The sequence below is a fragment of the Monopterus albus genome, unplaced genomic scaffold (genome assembly GCF_001952655.1).
Source record: "Monopterus albus unplaced genomic scaffold, M_albus_1.0 scaffold188.1, whole genome shotgun sequence".
NCBI lineage: Eukaryota > Metazoa > Chordata > Actinopteri > Synbranchiformes > Synbranchidae > Monopterus > Monopterus albus.
Genome location: NW_018128068.1, coordinates 394490 through 413950, shown reverse-complemented (window position 1 = coordinate 413950; position 19461 = coordinate 394490). Strand labels below are relative to the sequence as shown.

The window sequence follows — 19461 nt, the reverse complement described above, 5'->3', positions numbered from 1 at the left end:
GGCAAATGTCATTAACATGTCACCTCCGTTGTGACTAAATGAGCAATTAAGGAAAGCAAAATGTTACTAACCTGATATTTCACCAGAGAAGTGTGCTAATTCTGTAAGCTACAACAGTTCTAGTGTTACTCGGCATTTTTTTGCAGCTTAGTTAACGATAAACTTTAAACTTAAAATGGTTAGTAGACCTAAAGTAACTCCATGTTACCTATCTGTCCACACCTGTTCCCTTCACCCACAGCTCCCACAATCCTTTTCTTCTGTTTAGATAGTTACGCACTGCTAAATGCTACTTCACCTGGTGTATTTGTTTTATTTATAATATCTAACCATTGATTATTTTTGCCCCATAGAATAAACGGAGAACTGGAAATAAACTAAGAAAACTGTAAACGGTTCACTTCACCAAAAACTCACTATAACACTGTAAGAAAATATTTAACACATTATGCTACAACATATAGTCACAGTTATACTTTCAATGGATATCAGTGGTGACATATTTGTTTCTCAAAATCAGCAATGGAAAAGGTGCATGTTTATAGTCCGAATGTGGGTGAACCCCAGAATCAGTTCCTCAAAGTCCAACTCAAATTTGAATTTTCCTTAGCTTTTAAATCAGAAAATTTTATCATTATGGATGGGTGGAGCTGTGGGTGCCCCGGCCACCCCCAGAATCCGATTGGCCACCCCTGGTGATTGATTTATTTTAAATAATGCATGCGGCATATTTGCATTCATTTCTCAGACTGTGTTTATGTGGATTACTTGACATGATTTGCCTCAGTGGGGTGGGAACCTCTGTGCGGCAGCGATGTCCCTGGCTGGGAGTAAATAAGGAGCACAGCCAAAGTTGGCTAAAGAAAACACTGTTTCTCTCATTTTTACACAAAACTATTTCATTCTTAATAATGTATGGCTTGTTATTTTATAGAATTAGGGGCTTAATTTACTTTTGATATGCATTTTAAATGTGCCATCCCTCTCCGAGTCTGTGCCCCAGCCTGGCCACCCTGTTCAAAATTTCCTAGATCCACCCATGATGTTACTGGCTCTATCAAGCACTTTTTTTTTTAAAGAGGATAGGATATTTTTTGACATATTTGAGGAAACGGTGTCTAAGACAATACATGATAGCTCATTTCAGTATGACATTAAATCCATCAAGCAGTGGAAGTTGGAACAGCTCTATTTGAATGACGATTCAGCAGCTTTTACATGGACATGTATGATTTGTCCTTTCATTCAAATGCGAACAACAACAACTGTGACCATAAACCAGGTTAAGATTGCATACAGAATAGGCTGTGACTTCTTGTGACATACTGTATGTGAGAGAGTGTTTAAAAGCACAGCCTGCATCCCCTCTCTTCACCTGACTTGGTGGTACTTGATACACTTCTCATTCTTTCCTTCTTGAATCTTGCATTTTTCCAGAAAACTGTTGCAAGTTGCTTTTAGTGATTTATTATTATATTTCACCAATAGCACCCCTGGCCTGAGAAGCTGCTGACTAGATCATCCAAACTGGTCAGCGTTTCATACATCTCGCCAAGGGGCTTGGCCACAGTCCAACATCCACCGCCCAGTGTGCTTGATATCAGAGATGTCATCTCACTTGAAGTCTCCGCTTGCAAGAGGCTGGTACTTTCCAGATGCACAAACAGATGAGCATGTACCTCCCTGACTGTCAAGAGAGCAAATAAGAATTCTCTGGTGCATGCTTGTTTGCCAGATTGAAATTAGTTCATGATGACAGGACATGAACCCATGTGTAACTTGGGGAAATTAAAAGTGAATTTAAATACTATTTGCCATGTCTAATGTCTGCATTTTACCAACTACTGCTAAAAATTCACTGCACAGGCCTCATTTGTATGATGATCAGAGATTTGCTGGGCACTGTGTCTGTGTATTGGTCCAGCCTCTCTCAGTTAAAGCCCCTTAAGTCAAGCAACTAGCATGGACAATAAATCATTTCAACAGATTTGCATACTGTATATCCCTCAGGTTATCTTGGTGCACTTAAGCTCCTCATCCATCCTCCAGTGGACTGTCTTGCAATCATGGGTTGTACAGACTTGTCAGTGTTGTCAGAACAACTTACCCATGGACCGGTAACGCTGTGGCCTTGGCTCATCAACCATGACTGCTGCCAGATGCAGGAGATGCAGCAAGACCTCATTTTAGGATTCTTGATGGTAGCACATTTTGTTGGGATGCATTATACCCTTATAACAGAGCCAAACAGAGCTCCATATGGAGCATGGAATGTCAATCCACAGACATCTCAATACATCTTTTAATGTAAATTTTTAAGGTTCAGCTTTGATGTGATGCTTGCACATTTCAATACATGAATCAGAGATAAGTTGTCATAAGACAGCCAACAATGTCCTCCAACGGCTGAGTTGGAGGACATTGTTGGAAGGATTGAAACCCCACCCGGTGGGATAAATACCTCCTGCTCACCACCAGTCAGGCAGAACTGATGAAGCCTCTTGGATGAAAGGTGAAACGTCTTCTAACTAAAACTACGTCCAGATGCCTCCTTCTAAGTTTTTTTTTTTCAGCTTACTATGACCTGGATGACTGAGAATCTGCACAGGCAGTATACACTTTTATTAAATAAAAGGTTTCCACTCATTATACAGTGTCTTGGTCACAATTGTTCAGAAAAAAATGTTATTGTCCCTTAACAAGATTTGCTTTAGTTCTGTATTTAAAGTGCTGTATCATAGGCCATCATTAGATTGACTGATTGCTTTATCAATGTTTTGATGACTATATATACAGATTTATTTATTTATCGGAACACGACAAGAAAATATAGGAAATACACAGTAATACAAAACACAAATGGCAAAAATAAATATCGGGTATCAAACTCCAGATGTGGTATCAGGCTGTTCTAAAGAAAAATGAAGATTCCAGAGCGATCAAGGACAAAAACAGGAGTGGACCAAGAAAATGTCAACATCTGATGAGAAGTTTATTCTTTGAGAGGGAGAAACAGTTGAGATATGCACAAGCTCACAAAGATCAGAGTGAAGATCAGCAGAAAACATGACGTGACGAATCCTAGTTAGAAATTGGGTCCAGCAGTCGACAGTATATGAGAAGAAATATTGGAGAGAGGTGTAAGAATGAGTGCCCGCAGCCTCCAGTGAAACATGGTGGAGGGTCTGTCATGGTTCAAGACTTCAACACAGTCTCCCCCAAAGGAATTCAAGCTGTGCTAATTGCAAAGGGGGGGGGTTACACTGAATATAGACATTAGTTCTGAAAACTTTGTGTGATATCTAAAAAAGACTGAGAAATAAATATAAATTATCATTACAACCTTGCTAAAAACAGCAAAACCAATGGTGGCCTAAGACCTTTGCACAGTACTGTATGTTAAAAAACAACATTGGCAGAGTATGATCAACTGATTTTTTTTTTTACAACTCCAGTATCTGCCGAAATGTTGCATACTCAAATGCTAACACACACCATCGTCACCCTCTGCTTCAAGTAGAAACTGTCAGTTAATTGTTTTGTGCATCAGTTGTAACAGAGTGACAGATAGCTCAACAATAAACCCTCCATTACTGAGAAATGATCACAGCACCACTTAACACTAGCAAGTAATGATGTGTGTAATTGACTGGCTACACTGATGAAGGTGGAAGCGGTACTCCCAAAGGGACAGGATTCCTGTCCATTTCCATGCTATTAATTCAGCAGAAATTTAATAGTGACTCAGTCCAAGCATCTGTGTAAATCTATCTAGATTACACATTCAATATCAGTTTTATCAATCCACCTCTCACTGTGAAGCCACACATATGTACTAATGACATACCGAAGAGATCAAAAGAGAGATTACAGCCAAAGTGGTGTTGCTGCTGAGGGAGGAGAGATGCTTCCCCAGGCTCAATCTGCTCACCTTGAGAGATTTTAGCAGGCAACCCACATGGGAAGCTCAGATTGAGGGATCAAAAGCTTTACTAAGATGTGGAAAAGTCGATAAGACTTTGCCAAGAAAAGTCTTAGATGTTTATTGTAAGCTTGTGGGTGGAACCATGATATGTTCACAACACTCACCCTCACTCCCAGAAGCCAACTACTGTTTAAGTGAGGATTAGAGGAGGCAGATGAGAGAACATGGGTATGGTCCCTGTATACTGTGACGTTTCCTTACTCCTGTCCTCCTCAATCTAATTGTTGCATTGTCTATATATATTACTATCAGATATTAACTGCATAATGTGGCCAAAACAAAGCCACAAGTTAAAACTGTCCCTGATGTTAAGATACCAAAAGTTCATTTGCACTATTTACAGCTTATGTTATTATAACTGTGTCATATTAACTTATTTAAATGTTGAAAAACTCCATATTGTGTTGCCAAGCGAGCTGGTTTCCATCCGTTATCTATACCAGAGTATACAAAGATCCCTGTAGGCCACCAGGCTCAAACTTGGAACCATGTTGTTAGAGACATCAGTGCTAACCTCCGCGCCACCATGGCACCTGAAATGTGGTTGTATCAATTCCATGCATAAAAAAAAAAAGCAACAATCTTGAATTTCATTTGTACAATGTTAAAAAATTGTCCAGTTTCTACACTTCATTACTCCCTTATTGTATCTGTCTTTTATGAATGTTTAATATTGAAATAAAGAGATGGCACTTTTTTTTAAATGAAATGAAATAATGCATCCACAGTTTTGTGTCACGAGAAGACCCACTCACATGCTGAGGATGAGCTCTTCAAGACACTGTTCGCTGGTTACAACAAGTGGTCAAGACCCGTGCCAAACATCTCTGATGTGGTCATTGTCAAGTTTGGACTGTCCATAGCACAGCTCATTGACGTGGTGAGCCTCTTCATGCCGACTTTTTACAGCACATTTGCTCCTTTTATACAGTATAAATAGAAATTATTAGATGTTCATTTTGGTGATATGCTAGCTGCTGCTTTTATTGTGGTTCACACAAAAGCACAAATTTGTTAGTAAATATTTTGCACAGTTAATGTTTTATTATAAAAAAAATGCGCCTCATGACAGGGTGTCATCTTTATGCCTCTTTGAAAGTCTATTTCATCTGAAAACAGCTTTACTAAAAACATGCATTTTTGTATGTGTTTAGTTCACAAAGTGAACAAAGTGATACAAGTTTCAAGGTCAGACTGAGTGGAAGATATATTTTTTAATTGATCAGCATATTAGCTTAGCTTAACTTTACACACTTCAAGTTTAGCACTGTGGTTGTTCAACTACATGTTTTGGCATTTTTACAAACAGTAGCAAAATCAAACTTTGGAAAACTGGATCACGCCCTGTCACAGCAACAACTGTTAAAGAACACTTCACATCTATCAGGTTATTGGAGTAAAGCTGCTGCGAGCTATATTTGGCTCTCTCTCTCTCTCTGTGTTTTTCTTTTGGTTAGGATGAGAAGAACCAAATGATGACAACCAATGTGTGGCTTAAACAGGTTAGAAAACAATGGTGTCAGTGTTGATTTATTACATTTTTTTCTTAATTGTGCTATAAAATCGCTAAGTTATATGACAATTAAGTAAAGGATCACAGCTCCCAAAACATGACTGTATCTCCCAGGAATGGAACGACTACAAGCTTCGCTGGAGACCATCTGACTATGACAACGTGACATCTATACGGGTGCCATCAGAGCTCATATGGGTACCAGACATCGTCCTCTATAACAAGTAAGTGTGAGATGTAATGTAACAGTACAAATGGACCTTATTATTAAGACTACAGTTAACTTTTTTTCCATTATTGTTCAGTCTACAGTCTCTTGATTCTTTTATTAAAAGGTTTATAAAATAGTCAAACAAGTGAAATGCCAGTCACAGTTTCAGAATAATCAAATTGGTTTGCCCAACCAACCGTTTAAAACCCAAAGGTGTTCAGTTAATGTAAACAAAACAGTAAATATTAACATTTCAAAAGTTCTAACCAGACATTTTTCTGCACTTTGGCTTTCATTGGACATGTTATTTTTCATTATAAGATGAGGTTCACTATTTCTGTCTGTTGTTCTAAAATAAAAATCCCTTTATTTTTATAACATGCAACAGTGGATGAGGAGGACCTGTAAGGAGTTGTATATAAGGTAGATGGCGCCACCTAGTGGAGTTTTTATAGTATATAAACTTCTATGTTACCTTCCCATTGTAAGGCAGCCATAGTATCCCTGTCTCAAATTGTAAGTTAAATTTATTTGTATTGTCCATCTCTATATAGTGAAGCAAAATATCCATATGTGCATTGATTTAGTGTAAAATCTATTGTAATATCCCAAATTTTTAAGAAACATCTGCCTTCTCCTAAATTCACCGTATGGAGATTAAACCGAGAGGGCTGATGATGGAGTTCTGCTCCATCAAGTCTGTGTAATCATGATCTGTAAGTGAAATTAAAAACGGTGCGGAGCTGATGAAATGATAAGGCCTCATCATTATGTCTTCAGCATGAGCTATTATCACCATTAAAGCCAAGAATGGAGGGGAGATTGCTAGAGAAGATTATTAGGAAATCACTTTTCACTGTGTGGTTTCTTAAATGAAGAAAGTACGTTTTCTTCAGCAAAAGGTGCACGATTGCTTATCTGCTATTTTTAGCCTTTGTTCTCATATATTTAAAACAGAAGTCTCATTCTGTATGTCACCATTACTCTGTTTTTCCAGCGCTGATGGAGAATTTGCTGTGACCCACATGACAAAAGCTCATCTATTCCACACTGGCAAAGTTCGCTGGGTCCCTCCTGCAATTTACAAGAGCTCCTGCAGCATCGATGTCACCTTCTTCCCCTTTGATCAACAGAACTGCAAAATGAAGTTTGGGTCTTGGACATATGATAAGGCCAAGATTGACCTGGAGCGAATTGAAAACACCGTGGATCTCAACAACTACTGGGAGAGCGGTGAATGGGCTATCATCAACGCTGTGGGAACATACAATACAAAGAAATATGACTGCTGCCATGAGATCTACCCCGATATCACTTACTTCTTCATCATTCGAAGGCTCCCACTGTTTTACACCATCAACCTCATCATCCCCTGTTTGCTGATCTCTTGCCTCACTGTTCTGGTTTTCTATCTGCCCTCAGACTGTGGTGAGAAAATCACCCTGTGTATCTCTGTGCTGCTCTCCCTCACTGTCTTCCTTCTCCTCATCACAGAGATCATACCGTCCACATCCCTCGTCATCCCGCTCATCGGCGAGTACCTCCTCTTCACTATGATTTTCGTCACCCTGTCCATCGTCATCACTGTCTTTGTGCTCAACGTGCACCATCGCTCTCCCAGCACTCACAAGATGCCCCACTGGGTCCACTCCGTGTTCTTGGACCTGATCCCACGATGGCTGTTCATGCGGCGGCCCGCACCAGATGGCCGGCGTCGCAGGCTGTTGCTGCTTCAGCAGGGGCAGAACCGGATAAGTGGGTACAAAACTGGCAACTGCCTCTGCACCTCGGCTAACTGGTTAAATGACAGGACCGAGTTGGCAGACGCTGAGAGAAGTTATTATGAGGACTTGGAGTTGGGAACACTGACATCATATTTCTCCTTCCGTCCACCTTCACCCAGACCTCCGGGGTCAACTCCTCCACCGCAGCAGAAAACCCCACAGAACAGCCAGAACCGGGAGGAAGTGGCTGGAGGGACAGACAGATTTTTAACAGGAGCCAGAGTCACTCCTACTCAGAGGCCAACTAAAGGCAATAATACAGTATCAGACTCACCACTCCTGCTTTCACCGAGTGTAATACGTGCATTAGAAGGTGTGCACTACATTGCAGATCACCTGAGAGCTGGGGATGCTGACTTCAGTGTGAGTATCAGTCAATCACGGCAGCACTTAAAACACAAAGCGCTTCCTGTTGAATGTGACATCCTGAAGATTTTTAAAAGTTTGGATCCAAAAAATGACTGGTTACTGAGAGGTCATAGCAAAATGATACTGGTTGAATAGCAGCAGCAGGTCAGCTGATAACCAACCTAAATACACATGAGAATGAAGAGAGCATTTGTATAAAAAGTGACCGTCCTGATTGAACCTCCAATAAACCATGCAGCTCACAGGGAGAATTTCATATTTGTTAACTGTTTTCTTTCATTTCTTACTTTTTTTTGTTGCTCTTCTCAGGTGAAAGAGGATTGGAAGTATGTTGCCATGGTGATTGACCGCATCTTCCTGTGGATGTTCATTATTGTGTGCCTACTTGGGACCATTGGCCTCTTCCTGCCTCCATGGCTGGCTGGCATGATCTAGTACTTGTGAAGAACTGTGTCAGGTTGAAAAACAAATGTAACCACCTCCACTTTGTTTCACATTTAAAATGTAGCTGAACTCCACTTCAACACTGGGAATGTGAACGTGTAAAGCCTATGAAGCACTTTACACGCCAAACCAAAATTATGAATGATGGAAAGAACTTTGTAACTTTTTAGATTCACCGCTTCTTCACCGCTAGTGAAGAAAAAACAAAAGGGTTTTTTATTTGTAGTTACAGTGGCAATTTTAGGACATCTCAGGCTCTGCTAGCCAGACTTGACTCATATGGTTAGTGTTACGTTAAATCCTAAGACATGGGAGTAGATTCTAGGGGAAGTCTGTTTCCCCTTAAGCTCAATGATAACATTAGCATGTTAACTAGTACTGGAAAGTTAGCATGGATGTTACCAGCTACTGAACGTTAACATGCCCATCTTTAGTATATTATCTCAGTTAGTCTACTACAGTGTTGGGAGTATGTAAGTTGTTAGTAAGTTTGCAGTCTCATCAGAAGCTGGAGAGTCTATATTTTTGTCCTACCCAGTTACATATGTGGGTCAGAATAATAGGAACACCTCTGATATGATGGAGCCTTGTCATTAAGGGCTTTGTATGTTAGGAAAGGGTTTTAAATTATTTCAGGATTTTACAGGGAGCCAGTGGAGAGAAGCTAATATGGGAGAAATATGATCTCTCTTGTTAGTTCCTGTCAGTACTCTGGCTGCAACATGTTGGATTAACTGGAGGCTTTTTAGGGAACTATTGGGACATCCTGATAGTAAAGAGTTACAGTAGTCCAGCCTGGAAGTAACAAATGCATGGACCAGTTTTTCAGTATAACTTTGAGACAGGATGCTCCTGATTTTGGCAATACCCATACAATATAATGCAAACCAAGTCAACAGCCATACGATCTTTATAAATCTTATAAGTTAAGATCAGACAGGAGCTTAATCAACTGTGTGTTAATTTCAGAGGCTAAATACATTTATGTTTACAGATGGGATTACATGATATTGCACAGATGTTGCCTTTATTGTGTTTACCACTTATAAAAATAGATTAAAGGAATTACTGAATGAATTATTTGATTTCCTGTCTTTCTGGACCTTTTATTGCTTCTTACGTCTTACAAGAGGTACACCTCAGTGAACAGGCACTGATTTACCATAGTGGACATATTTATTTTATATCACTTGAATTATGTGCTAGAATTTCACATTTTATGATACTGATAATGGACATAATACAAAAACATTTGACTCAAGCTGAACAGAGCAGAAACATGAAAATTCATTATCCATAGCATTGTACTCTTCATCATCATAGTTTATATAGAAAGCCCAAGATCTTAAAATGTATTACAGTGACACTTGAGAGGTGTATATTTATATACAGTAAAACCTAAATGACTGACCAACCTTTTCTTTTTGTCACCTTTACTGACAGCTTTGAGTCAGCCATTTGCTTTTGGTATCATTAGCTTTAAAGTAATTAACTTTTTCCTGTTGTAAAACCTTTTCGTATTTAAGACATGTTTTATATTTACAAGGATAATTCCATTTCTGAGCAGATAACTATGTCAAATAACTCACCAACAACAAAAGAAAGATGTTTAGATAAAATGAAGCTTGTCAGATCTGACTGTATCCTAAATAAAATGGCAACAGAGAACCATACAAATCATCAGTTTCAATATACACACTACTTTGGTAAACTTACACATACACTTTTTTCCAAGTTGTTCATATCCACTGAGTTGTAACATCATATTTAAACTAAACTAAATTCATTTACAAGCTGACGACTGTCCAGAGAACTTGTGGCTGCTGCAGGCTGAACTTAATTGATTTGATCGCAACAAAATGTTTGACTGTGTGCAAACTTATTTCTGACTGACTGATGATGAAAAGTCTATTTATAAGCTTAATGTGTAAACGGAACCAGAAAGTGTATAGTCCACTAGGGAGCCACCGGCTTGGCTAAATTAGCCCTGACCCTTGCTTGGTCCACAGCATCTAACATGTTCTTGCTGTCCACAGCCAGAGTGTGTGCTGCTGCCAGCATCTGTTTCTTACACTCCTCTTTCAAAGAGGTGATGTCGTTCTGCTGGGCCAGCCGCATTTTACTGATCAGCTCTGCCATGTCATTGTTCAGCAGCTTCTGGGTGCCCTCGATCTGTGGCAACAGTAAACATTCATCGATTTTGTCACCAGTATTCTACAGTAGGAATACAGGAAATGAAAAGAGTAACGGTATTGTGCAATCAAAGTATGTAGACATAAGCAGTATCTTTATAAAGCTCATAAATGTTCAGTTTTTGTTGAAATTACTACAGTCCCAAGATGCAGTACCTACAGTATATAGTATTTTATGTACATTTTGTCTAAACCCTTTGTACATATCAGCTGGGGTTGACTGGATAAGCAAGAAATGCATCATATTTTACATTTATAAAATCTCTGAGGTGTGTTAAAACTGATAAGTTGGCCTGAGTCAAAAACATTAAACATAAAAAAGTGTAATTTCTTCTTTGCCTCTTGGTGTCTGAAGAGGTATTCTGTCACTTTTTGTTTCAGGGACAAACAACAGGACCAGCTTGGGGGAAAGAAAAAATCGATAAAGGCCAAGAGTAAGGAGTTGAGAAAATGGCAAACAAGCAGAGGATGATGTACTTTACCTCAGTTCTGACAGACTCGTGTAATGTGGGCAGTATGTCATCCACACTGCGAATCAGATCTCGTAAAGCCATACCTACAGACTGTGAGTAAAATAGAAAGAATTAATCAGCTGTATAACTCAGGATGTTTGTCTTCCATTACAGCTGCCAATAAAGCAGCAAGAAACTGAAGAAATTAAGTAAAAACAACAGAAATCTGAAATATAGCACCTTGATAATGGTGATATATTGTTCTGGCTGCATCATGGGGATGTCATTTTTGAGGTCGACAACAACTTTGACCAAGTCCATGACGGAATTATACACCTTGTCATCAGAGCGGTCCAGTTCAGCTGTGGGCGCAGGCTAAGAGAGAGGAAATATCTTTTTAATTATTACAAACATGAAGGACCCTATTTTAAATATATGAAGACATCGGAGCAGTTTCAAAAGTCTTTTATCTAAAAATCTAAGATAAAATTAAAAGGCCTTTTCAGTGAGATTAAAATGAATAAGGAATTGATATATTTACGTGCACTGTGTGCCGTGGTGGCTTCTCTGGCAGTGCTGTGGGACAGGAAGATGAATAACAGACAGAGAGCGAGAGGATTAAGAGAGATAATAGCCTTCAAAATTAATTGAATGTAAATTAGTGAATTTCTTTGAGCACTTGCCATTCTGAGTGTCAGCTTCAGGGGACTACAAAGAATACACAAAGAAAAATCTCATGAGGACTAGAAAATAAATCCTGTCTAGATGTCACTGTAAAGACATTCAATAGCTCACATATCTAGCGACAATAAGAACTCATTTCAGACTAAAGTTGTCCTCACTGTAGATATAATTTAGATTTCACCCTAGTTAAGAATTAAGAATAGTCTGTCTTGTATATCTACTTGTATATTGTGAAAATATACAAGTGATGCTCACTTGGGAAAATAGAAAACATCTTTTATTTGTCCTTTTTCTTAAGAGAAATATACTATTTTATTATTTAAATGTTACATCTCACACTGAGATTGTCGTATACCCTACACAAGCTATTACACGTTGTGACATCATCATCATGCTGACTGCATTTGGTCATGTCTCCAGTGGGAGACAAAGAGTATGTTGCCAAAGAGAGCAATCTGGGCTGAGAAAGGTCATGTATATAAGGCCATTTTCCCTTAATCTGCCTTTGACGTCACAGTTTGTACAGGCGGACACCTACCACTGGGTTGGCAGCATCCTCTGGTGCCATGGGGTCCTGCAAAAGAACAGGAAAAATTCATTTTACATAATATGGACATGGACCTTCTCCAGAGCCACACTGAATTCAGGAGAAAGGGGACACAGAGAGGAGGTGACAAAAGTTAATGATGCTCTGTTCCCCACCAGGAGCTTCTCCTCTGCCTTCAGCCACTTTTTATCTTCCGCCATCTGTGCTTTCTGCTGTCGGAGAGTGTCCTGCATGTTCTGCTTCTCTCTCTGCCACAGGCGCTGGGCATCCTCCCGGCTGTTTGGTTCCAGTCGGGGAAACTCGCTCTCCTACAGGAGGAAATATAACAGTGGAGGCAACAGTTCTCTTTTTTTCATCTCTTTCTATTTAAGCCTTTCTTTCATCAAATGTAGTGCTTTAGTATTAGAAGTTTATCTACATTTGAACATGTGATGTCAAATGTAAGAAGTCAGCGTTCTTACCCCCATGCTGCGACGGCGAATGGACATAGCTGGAGGTGCAAGAGTGTTCATGGAGTCCAGAGGGGACTGATATTCACTTGGGCTGACCAGGTCAGGTGAGCTGGCACACAAAGCCTCATTCAGCTGCACAGATGCACACACACACACGTATGAATTACATACATACTGCCATCTTGAAGGAAATCTGCATCTTTAGATTAGGGCTGTCCTGAATGGCAAATTTTGAGCTCTGAATATTTGGTGAACATTCGGGGTGTTAATAGGCCGACACTGTGCTGCTGCTAAAAGTACCTCTTTGCCTATCTCACAGTATTTTGGGTTAACAAAACAAAAGCTAATGAAAGTTATGTAATATTTAATGTAACAGAGGAACAGACGACAGATCTCCTGTCATCAATTTAGGTTAACCTTAGCGACAGCTGGTATGACCCCCCTGGTTGTCATTTAACCAGAAACAGTGATGATCAACAGAAGCTGCTACCTGAACAATTTCCACACTGAACTTTGTTAACAAGATTGTCACTGGCACTGCTGTGCAGCAGCGGCGGTGTAAAATATTTGAGTACTAAAAATAAAAACCGATGGCCTACCCAACAAACAAATATCCAAATATTCAGGTCCAGCCCTACTTTAGATGTCACACTACTGTACCTGAATGTGTAGACCAATACTGAGTGTGTTCCCAAACCGCCCTGGTAAGAATCTTGAAGGCTACAGTAAAGGTAAAAAAAAAAACTGTAATGTACATATACTAATTTTGAAATGTGGGCTGTTTTGTACATACAACAGGGGCTTAATTTGTCAGGGGTTCATACCTTGGGAGGAGGCTCATTAAACTTGGGCTCAAAATATTTTGTGGTACGCACTCTGTCCCTCCCTCTCTCCACTTCCTGCTCCTTCTCCATCTTGTTGACATCACTGGCGGATTTAAGACAACAGGTCAGATCATGTCTTTGTAAGAGCGGTACAAAAAACACACCTAATGCTCATTTTTAATATATCTTTATATAAAATATCATAAGTATTATCTCACCGTAATTCTTTCAAATTAAAAGCCAGCATTCAGTGACCCTAACTTCTTCTGTATCAAACTAACTCTGAGAAAAATTTACATATACACATACTAACTCAATGTCGGCATTGTTACAGAGGCCACAGTGAGTCCTTGTTGATTACAAGTCCAAAAAAAAGGGCATTTAGTCAAACTTTGAGAAGACATACCTGATTTTGACCACCAGTTCAGTGAAAGTGGGTCTCTCTCTGGGGTCGTAGGACCAGCAGCGGGTCATGAGTGAGTAGAGAGCAGGAGGACAGTTGTCTGGTTTGGGAAGCCTGATGCCCTGCTCCAGCTGGTTGATTACATCTCTGTTCTCCAGCCAGAAGAATGGCTGCTGCCCTCGACTCATTATCTCCCACACACATACAGCTATAGAGAAAACACAGAAACAAAACCATGCTTGGAGACACGACTACAAAGGAAAACCCTCACATCTTCACAACTGAGAAGCTGGAAGCTTGAAAAATAACCTAAACAATTGATCAGTTATCTCAGTAGCTGATGATTAATTTTCTGTCACTCTCTCTGTTCATGCCCTGTGCTGAATCAACAGATTGACTCACACTATCAGGGACAAGCAGGAGATGGGTTAGAAACAGGTCCTGTATCTCTACTTTGTCACATTAGCGCCATCTTCTGTGCTTTCTTTCTTTCTTTCTGTTTTGTGCACCAAACCCTCTGACTGTCTTTGCACTAAACTGTTGCAGGGTCATGCATCACAAGCTCACCAAACATCCAGACATCACTTGCTGTGGTGAAACGTCTGAAGTTGATGGATTCTGGGGCCATCCACTTGATGGGCAACCGAGTAACAGAAGCTGCAAAGAAATGGGAGAAGTTCCTCTTTTACAGGAAAGCTACTCAGCAATCATCATTTTCTAACAAGGGATATAAAAAGGAACATTTTCAGAATGAGACAACTTAATTTTTCTTGTTTTGTTTCAACCTATTTTGACATTTTTTCCTGAGTTGCATGTAAAAGTAAATTTATGAATTAAATTTCCCAACCTTTCTTCAGCCTTTTGAGGAGATAAAGGTCAAAATTTCACAGTAACTAGCAGATGCATTTTCTGCAAATACTGAGAGTGACATGTGGCCGCCATATTGTTTTATGCAAACCTTTGCTTTTAAATTATTTTCAAATCTATGTTATTTAGAATGTGAAGTGTATTGCAATTTAGACAATGAGGTGACTGGCAAAAGGTCTAATTAGCTTGTGTCTCTGTTACCTTTGTAGTATTCTTCATTCTCGATGTACCTCGACAAACCAAAGTCTCCGAGCTTCACGCAGTCTGGACTGGCAACTAACACGTTCCGAACGGCAATGTCTCTGTGAAGAGATATGAATAGGAGGGAAAGAAAGGTGGACGTTTATGTAAGTACAGATGGAGATGACATGATTCATGCTGACAATAAAAGCAGGGTCCTGATGTACAGAATATCACTCAGCTGATAACACGATGGAGTCTATTACAAGCAGAGCAGTGTCTTAACTGGCCTTAACCAACAGGAATGTCATCTTACTCGTTTCCTCTCCATCCCTGTGAATTAACTCTATGCATTATCTTGTGGTAATCACAAGATGTCTTACCAGATCTCAGAAGTACCTCAAAGAACAACATAAAATATCTTACCTGTGTACCATGTTGATCCCTTCAAGGTAAACCAGGGCTTTGCATATCTGCAGGCTGAACAGCACCAGAGTTGTATTTGTCAGCTTGTTCTGGTTCTGAGTCAGGTAGCTCCCGAGCTGCAAGGACATTTCAGTCAGAACAGGTATTTGCTTATTCTACATCTGCACTGACATAGTGATGTCTTCTCAAACTAAAACCATATACTGGATGAATTACTTGAAGAAGTAAACTCATGGCCAGCACTGACCTCTCCATGCTGATAAAGCTCCATGACAATCCACACAGGAACCTCCTCTATGATTCCAATCAGTCTGACAATGTGAGGATGGTTGAGGCTCTTCATAGTCACTTGCAAATACACAAAGTTTACAAATCTTTATGTTACCGACATAATTATAGCCACCACAGTTATTTCATTCTAAGATTTTCTACACGTTTTTCAAATTACCTGCTTCGCTCATGAACTTCTCCATCACATCCGGTGAACAGTCTTTGCAGGTTTTCACTGCCACATTAATCCTCTCTCCATTCTGTTTGGTCAGCCAACACAAAAGACACCGTGACATTTCACTGGACACAAGTGAGAGCATTCATGCATACAGCACAGTGTGTACATAATCTAAAGTCAATATACGGTCCCTGATAAAGTGTAATGCAAGCTACCATGCAGTTTTTGTATTCTGTAGACATATTTGATGCACCAACTGTGGCTCCTAGCTGCATAAATATATTAGCAATTCAATCTTCCCACATGGTAGACTACAGATTGTTCAAATAATATATATATATTTATATATAGACAGAGAGAGAGATAAATTTAGACTTACAGTTTTTCTGTAAACTCCATCGTAAACTTCCCCAAAAAAACCTTCACCAAGAATTCGACCAAGAACGATGCTATTCCGGTCGATCCCATACTTCACAACTATAGGACAAGATTAAAATTAGTTAAAGCTTAAAAGTGACTTTGGTTATTATTCAGCCAAAGACATGAATGCAATCTTTCAACAAACCTGATTTTGGTCTTTCATCAGAAATCTCGCAGTAAATGTCTGACCCTGATACATCAAAAGAAATTTTTTTTTTTTTTTTACTGTTTTGCAAAATAATCACAGAAACATTTAGCTGTTAAAATGGAAATTAATACTGTGTATTGTGTTATACAATTGACTGTCAGCTCACCCATGCTGTGCCTGGCTGAGTTGGAGTCTTTGCTGCTGCAGTGAAAAGACCCGGTCATAAAATTTTAAACGATGGCTCCTCAGAGCGGTGACAGCAAGATTCAATAAAACAGACTATCTCATCAATAACTCTAACTCTTCATTTCATATTACAGCCAATGGGAATGAGCACAGCTTGGACCCAGCAGCTACACCAAAGCTGTGAGAGCGCATAAATCACATAAAACTTGTAAAACAGCCAAACTCCACTCACAGTGCAGGAATCGCAGGTAGGGAACTTCGTACATTGGCATCTAGGGTACAAATTTGTTATGACAATTCCAGTTAAGTTTAAATAGTATATTTTAAAGTCTTTCATATGATCCAACAATGCTACATCCTTAAGAACAACATATTCATTCTGTTTAATGTAAGATTTAATTACAGTGATGTTCAGGAAACAGGAGACACACCTTTATTTGGCCGGTAGATAACACTTTCTTCTGTGTCATTTTCTAAGCGGTAGTACCCATCAATAAGGTCCATCATGTTCTCTGCCATGGGGACTGAGCCTACGTTGATTGACAGACACTATCATGAAGGGAACACAAAGGCATGATGTGTTAAGCACATGCACTGAGTTGAATTTCCATCACAAACACTGTCCAGAGTTATACTGTATAACAGGTAGATTATGTGGCACTTACCGATCTGGCCCCCTCTACATTAAGGTTTAGGAGAGCCTTGCCATCGCTCTGAGGTAAACACTGTATTTTCTTGATCTGCTTGAAGTCAGCCAGAAACACAGCCTGAAGCACAAGTAAAATGATGTTGGTACCTCTTACATTTGACACACTGTGTTAGATATACACTGACCAGCCACTTTAATAGGCACACCTGTACAACTGTATGCAGTTCAATGCAACACTTCCACCTTAACATCTGTGTTTATGAAGCGCCGGGCAGAGCAGAGGGGGTTGATTTGGAGCTTCATGCTAGTGCTGCCTTAAGTTACATTTTGTGGCTTTAACATCAAGTCATGAGACAAACCTTCCTGTAACTCTCAGCCAGAACCTAAATATATGTATTTCCCAAAATATCCACCTATTTCTTCAACAAAAGCAATAGAACAAGGCCAGATTGACTTGACAAAGCATAAAACGGCATAGTGTGCTATATGATGAAAGGTCAAAGCCCTCTCATTCAGTACCTAAATCTCCCCTGTGCTTACCGCTGAGTTCCTTTGTGTACGCTGGCGAATGCCTCTCCCACCAATGACCAGCTCCACTGACAAACTCCAACCTTGCTGTTGAGAAATGAGTGTTCTATGTTTGTATTATTAATGTGAACAACAGTAAATCCATATTTAGAGCTCCTGAAATCTATAACAATGGCAGTAGGAGAATAAACAATATCACAGAGGGGACCTTTGTTGTTCATTATCATTGTGACCATAACTTGCTGCTCACCACTAGTTCACATGGGAAGACCTCTTCATCAAAGCTGATGAAATCTTTCAGGGTTTCAAAAAACTTGACCATGCAGTCGTCCTCCTTGAATGCTGCATACTGTTGAAACGTTTGCTGGATCATCTTCCGTAGCTGTTTAGGCTACGTCACCAGCAGGGACATTTGAAATGATAATAATTTGTGCATAACAATTTTTTTTTTTCTTATTTTGGTGTCTTGTCATAGGAGTTAAATCGAGGTTAGGACAGTTTACCTTCATGCCGTTAATCAACTGGTGTGGAAAGAAAAGGTCCAGACCCACTTCTTTTCTTCATTTGTAAAGAAAAATTGATGAAATAAAGACAAGAACATTGCTGTAAGGAAAAACATGGCCAAACTGCAGCTACAGGAGCAAAACACATGCAGTCAGGTTGCTATCAGACATTTCTAATATTATCCAAAGGGGTTTTAAAAAACTCTTTAAAACAGTTTGGAACACTTAAAATTTTAAATTTTACAGTTTTTTAGTTTACTTTTTTTTTTTAAATGTCAATTTTAAGTTAAAATTTTTTAGATTTAAAATCTTACATTTTAAACAGTTTTAAAACCTCAAGGCTGATGTTCAGCCATTACAGGACCATGTCATCACTAAAGTAAAATGTTGTAATAAAAGAAAAATCACCTAAATTTAAAAAATAAATAAGTAAATAAGCGAAAATAAAACTTACTCTAGCAGCTCAATGTTTGACTTCTTTTCTAGACCTTTTGCGTTCATGTCTTTATAGAACCTCCTGGAAAAAAAGTAAAAAGAAAGCATGTGAGTTTGTGCAGACTAAACAGTAAGTCCATTTATAGCCTACTACTACTGTACATGACAGTCTGAATATCTCATCTATCGTCTGTATTTTTACAATCACTGTTAAACAAATTAAATTGTACTGTTTGATGAAGGAGAGCAAAAACCACGCAGAGGGATGCGGTGAGTCACCTGAGCTCCAAACAGCCGAGCTGCAGTGCCATCCCATCGCTGACTTTACTGGCATGATACTGCATGTAATCACTACGCACCTGTTATGAAGTTAAAATCAGAAATTAGAAAATTGTGTATATTTTACAGGAGGGTTCCAACCCTTTTTTTTAACAACACTGGCAGTTTTCATATTGTTAGTAAAAAAAAAAAAAATAATGGACTGTAGCTTGTTACCTGTTGATAAAAATACAGCAATGTAGACCTGTCATCTTTGAACTTTTCCAGGAAATTAACAGGAATGTATCTAATACGAAGGTCATACCTGTATTCAAGAAGTATAATCACGCAAGTTTATCAATTACAGTGCATTAATATCAAACACACTGTTAGCGTTTAGAGTTAAAGCATGGAATCACGGACAAACACCCTCCATCTCTACCTCCACTCAGCTTCCACGTGATGGCTCTCGTAGCGTTTCTCTACCTCTCCGACAGTCAGATCTGGATGCAGCCAGTGAAGTTCTTCAGACTTCAGGTGCTTCAGCACGAGG

General features: G+C 39.3%; 2 protein-coding genes across 4 annotated transcripts in view; one reads left to right on the top strand and one right to left on the bottom strand.

The window, feature by feature from the left end:
* chrna2b (cholinergic receptor, nicotinic, alpha 2b (neuronal)) overlaps positions 1-8954 on the top strand; it is a 9259-nt gene extending 305 nt beyond the window's left edge. The window contains exons 2-6 of one of the 3 annotated variants that reach the window (XM_020617316.1): positions 4714-4865; positions 5443-5487; positions 5613-5722; positions 6707-7856; positions 8172-8954. In XM_020617316.1, coding sequence (XP_020472972.1) covers positions 4714-4865; positions 5443-5487; positions 5613-5722; positions 6707-7856; positions 8172-8297 — 1583 coding nt within the window. In that variant the 3' untranslated portion in view covers positions 8298-8954. Of the gene's footprint in view, positions 1-1488; positions 1811-4713; positions 4866-5442; positions 5488-5612; positions 5723-6706 lie in introns of those variants that run through there. The other 2 variants (XM_020617315.1, XR_002276353.1) reach the window with 2 other exon arrangements.
* Positions 8955-9100: 146 nt separating this feature from the next.
* Positions 9101-19461, bottom strand: part of ptk2bb (protein tyrosine kinase 2 beta, b) — a 16403-nt gene continuing 6042 nt past the window's right edge. The window contains 29 exon segments of the mRNA XM_020617295.1: positions 9101-10478; positions 10981-11061; positions 11191-11325; positions 11492-11526; positions 11634-11658; positions 12173-12208; positions 12337-12489; positions 12643-12765; positions 13294-13353; positions 13458-13560; positions 13864-14068; positions 14428-14517; positions 14929-15029; positions 15334-15449; positions 15581-15681; positions 15782-15863; positions 16161-16258; positions 16347-16391; positions 16516-16550; positions 16768-16807; positions 16967-17084; positions 17201-17302; positions 17725-17799; positions 17963-18103; positions 18216-18270; positions 18670-18732; positions 18930-19009; positions 19146-19233; positions 19351-19461. The exon segment at positions 19351-19461 is cut by the window's right edge and continues 13 nt beyond it. Coding sequence (XP_020472951.1) covers positions 10263-10478; positions 10981-11061; positions 11191-11325; positions 11492-11526; positions 11634-11658; positions 12173-12208; positions 12337-12489; positions 12643-12765; positions 13294-13353; positions 13458-13560; positions 13864-14068; positions 14428-14517; positions 14929-15029; positions 15334-15449; positions 15581-15681; positions 15782-15863; positions 16161-16258; positions 16347-16391; positions 16516-16550; positions 16768-16807; positions 16967-17084; positions 17201-17302; positions 17725-17799; positions 17963-18103; positions 18216-18270; positions 18670-18732; positions 18930-19009; positions 19146-19233; positions 19351-19461 — 2713 coding nt within the window. The 3' untranslated portion in view covers positions 9101-10262.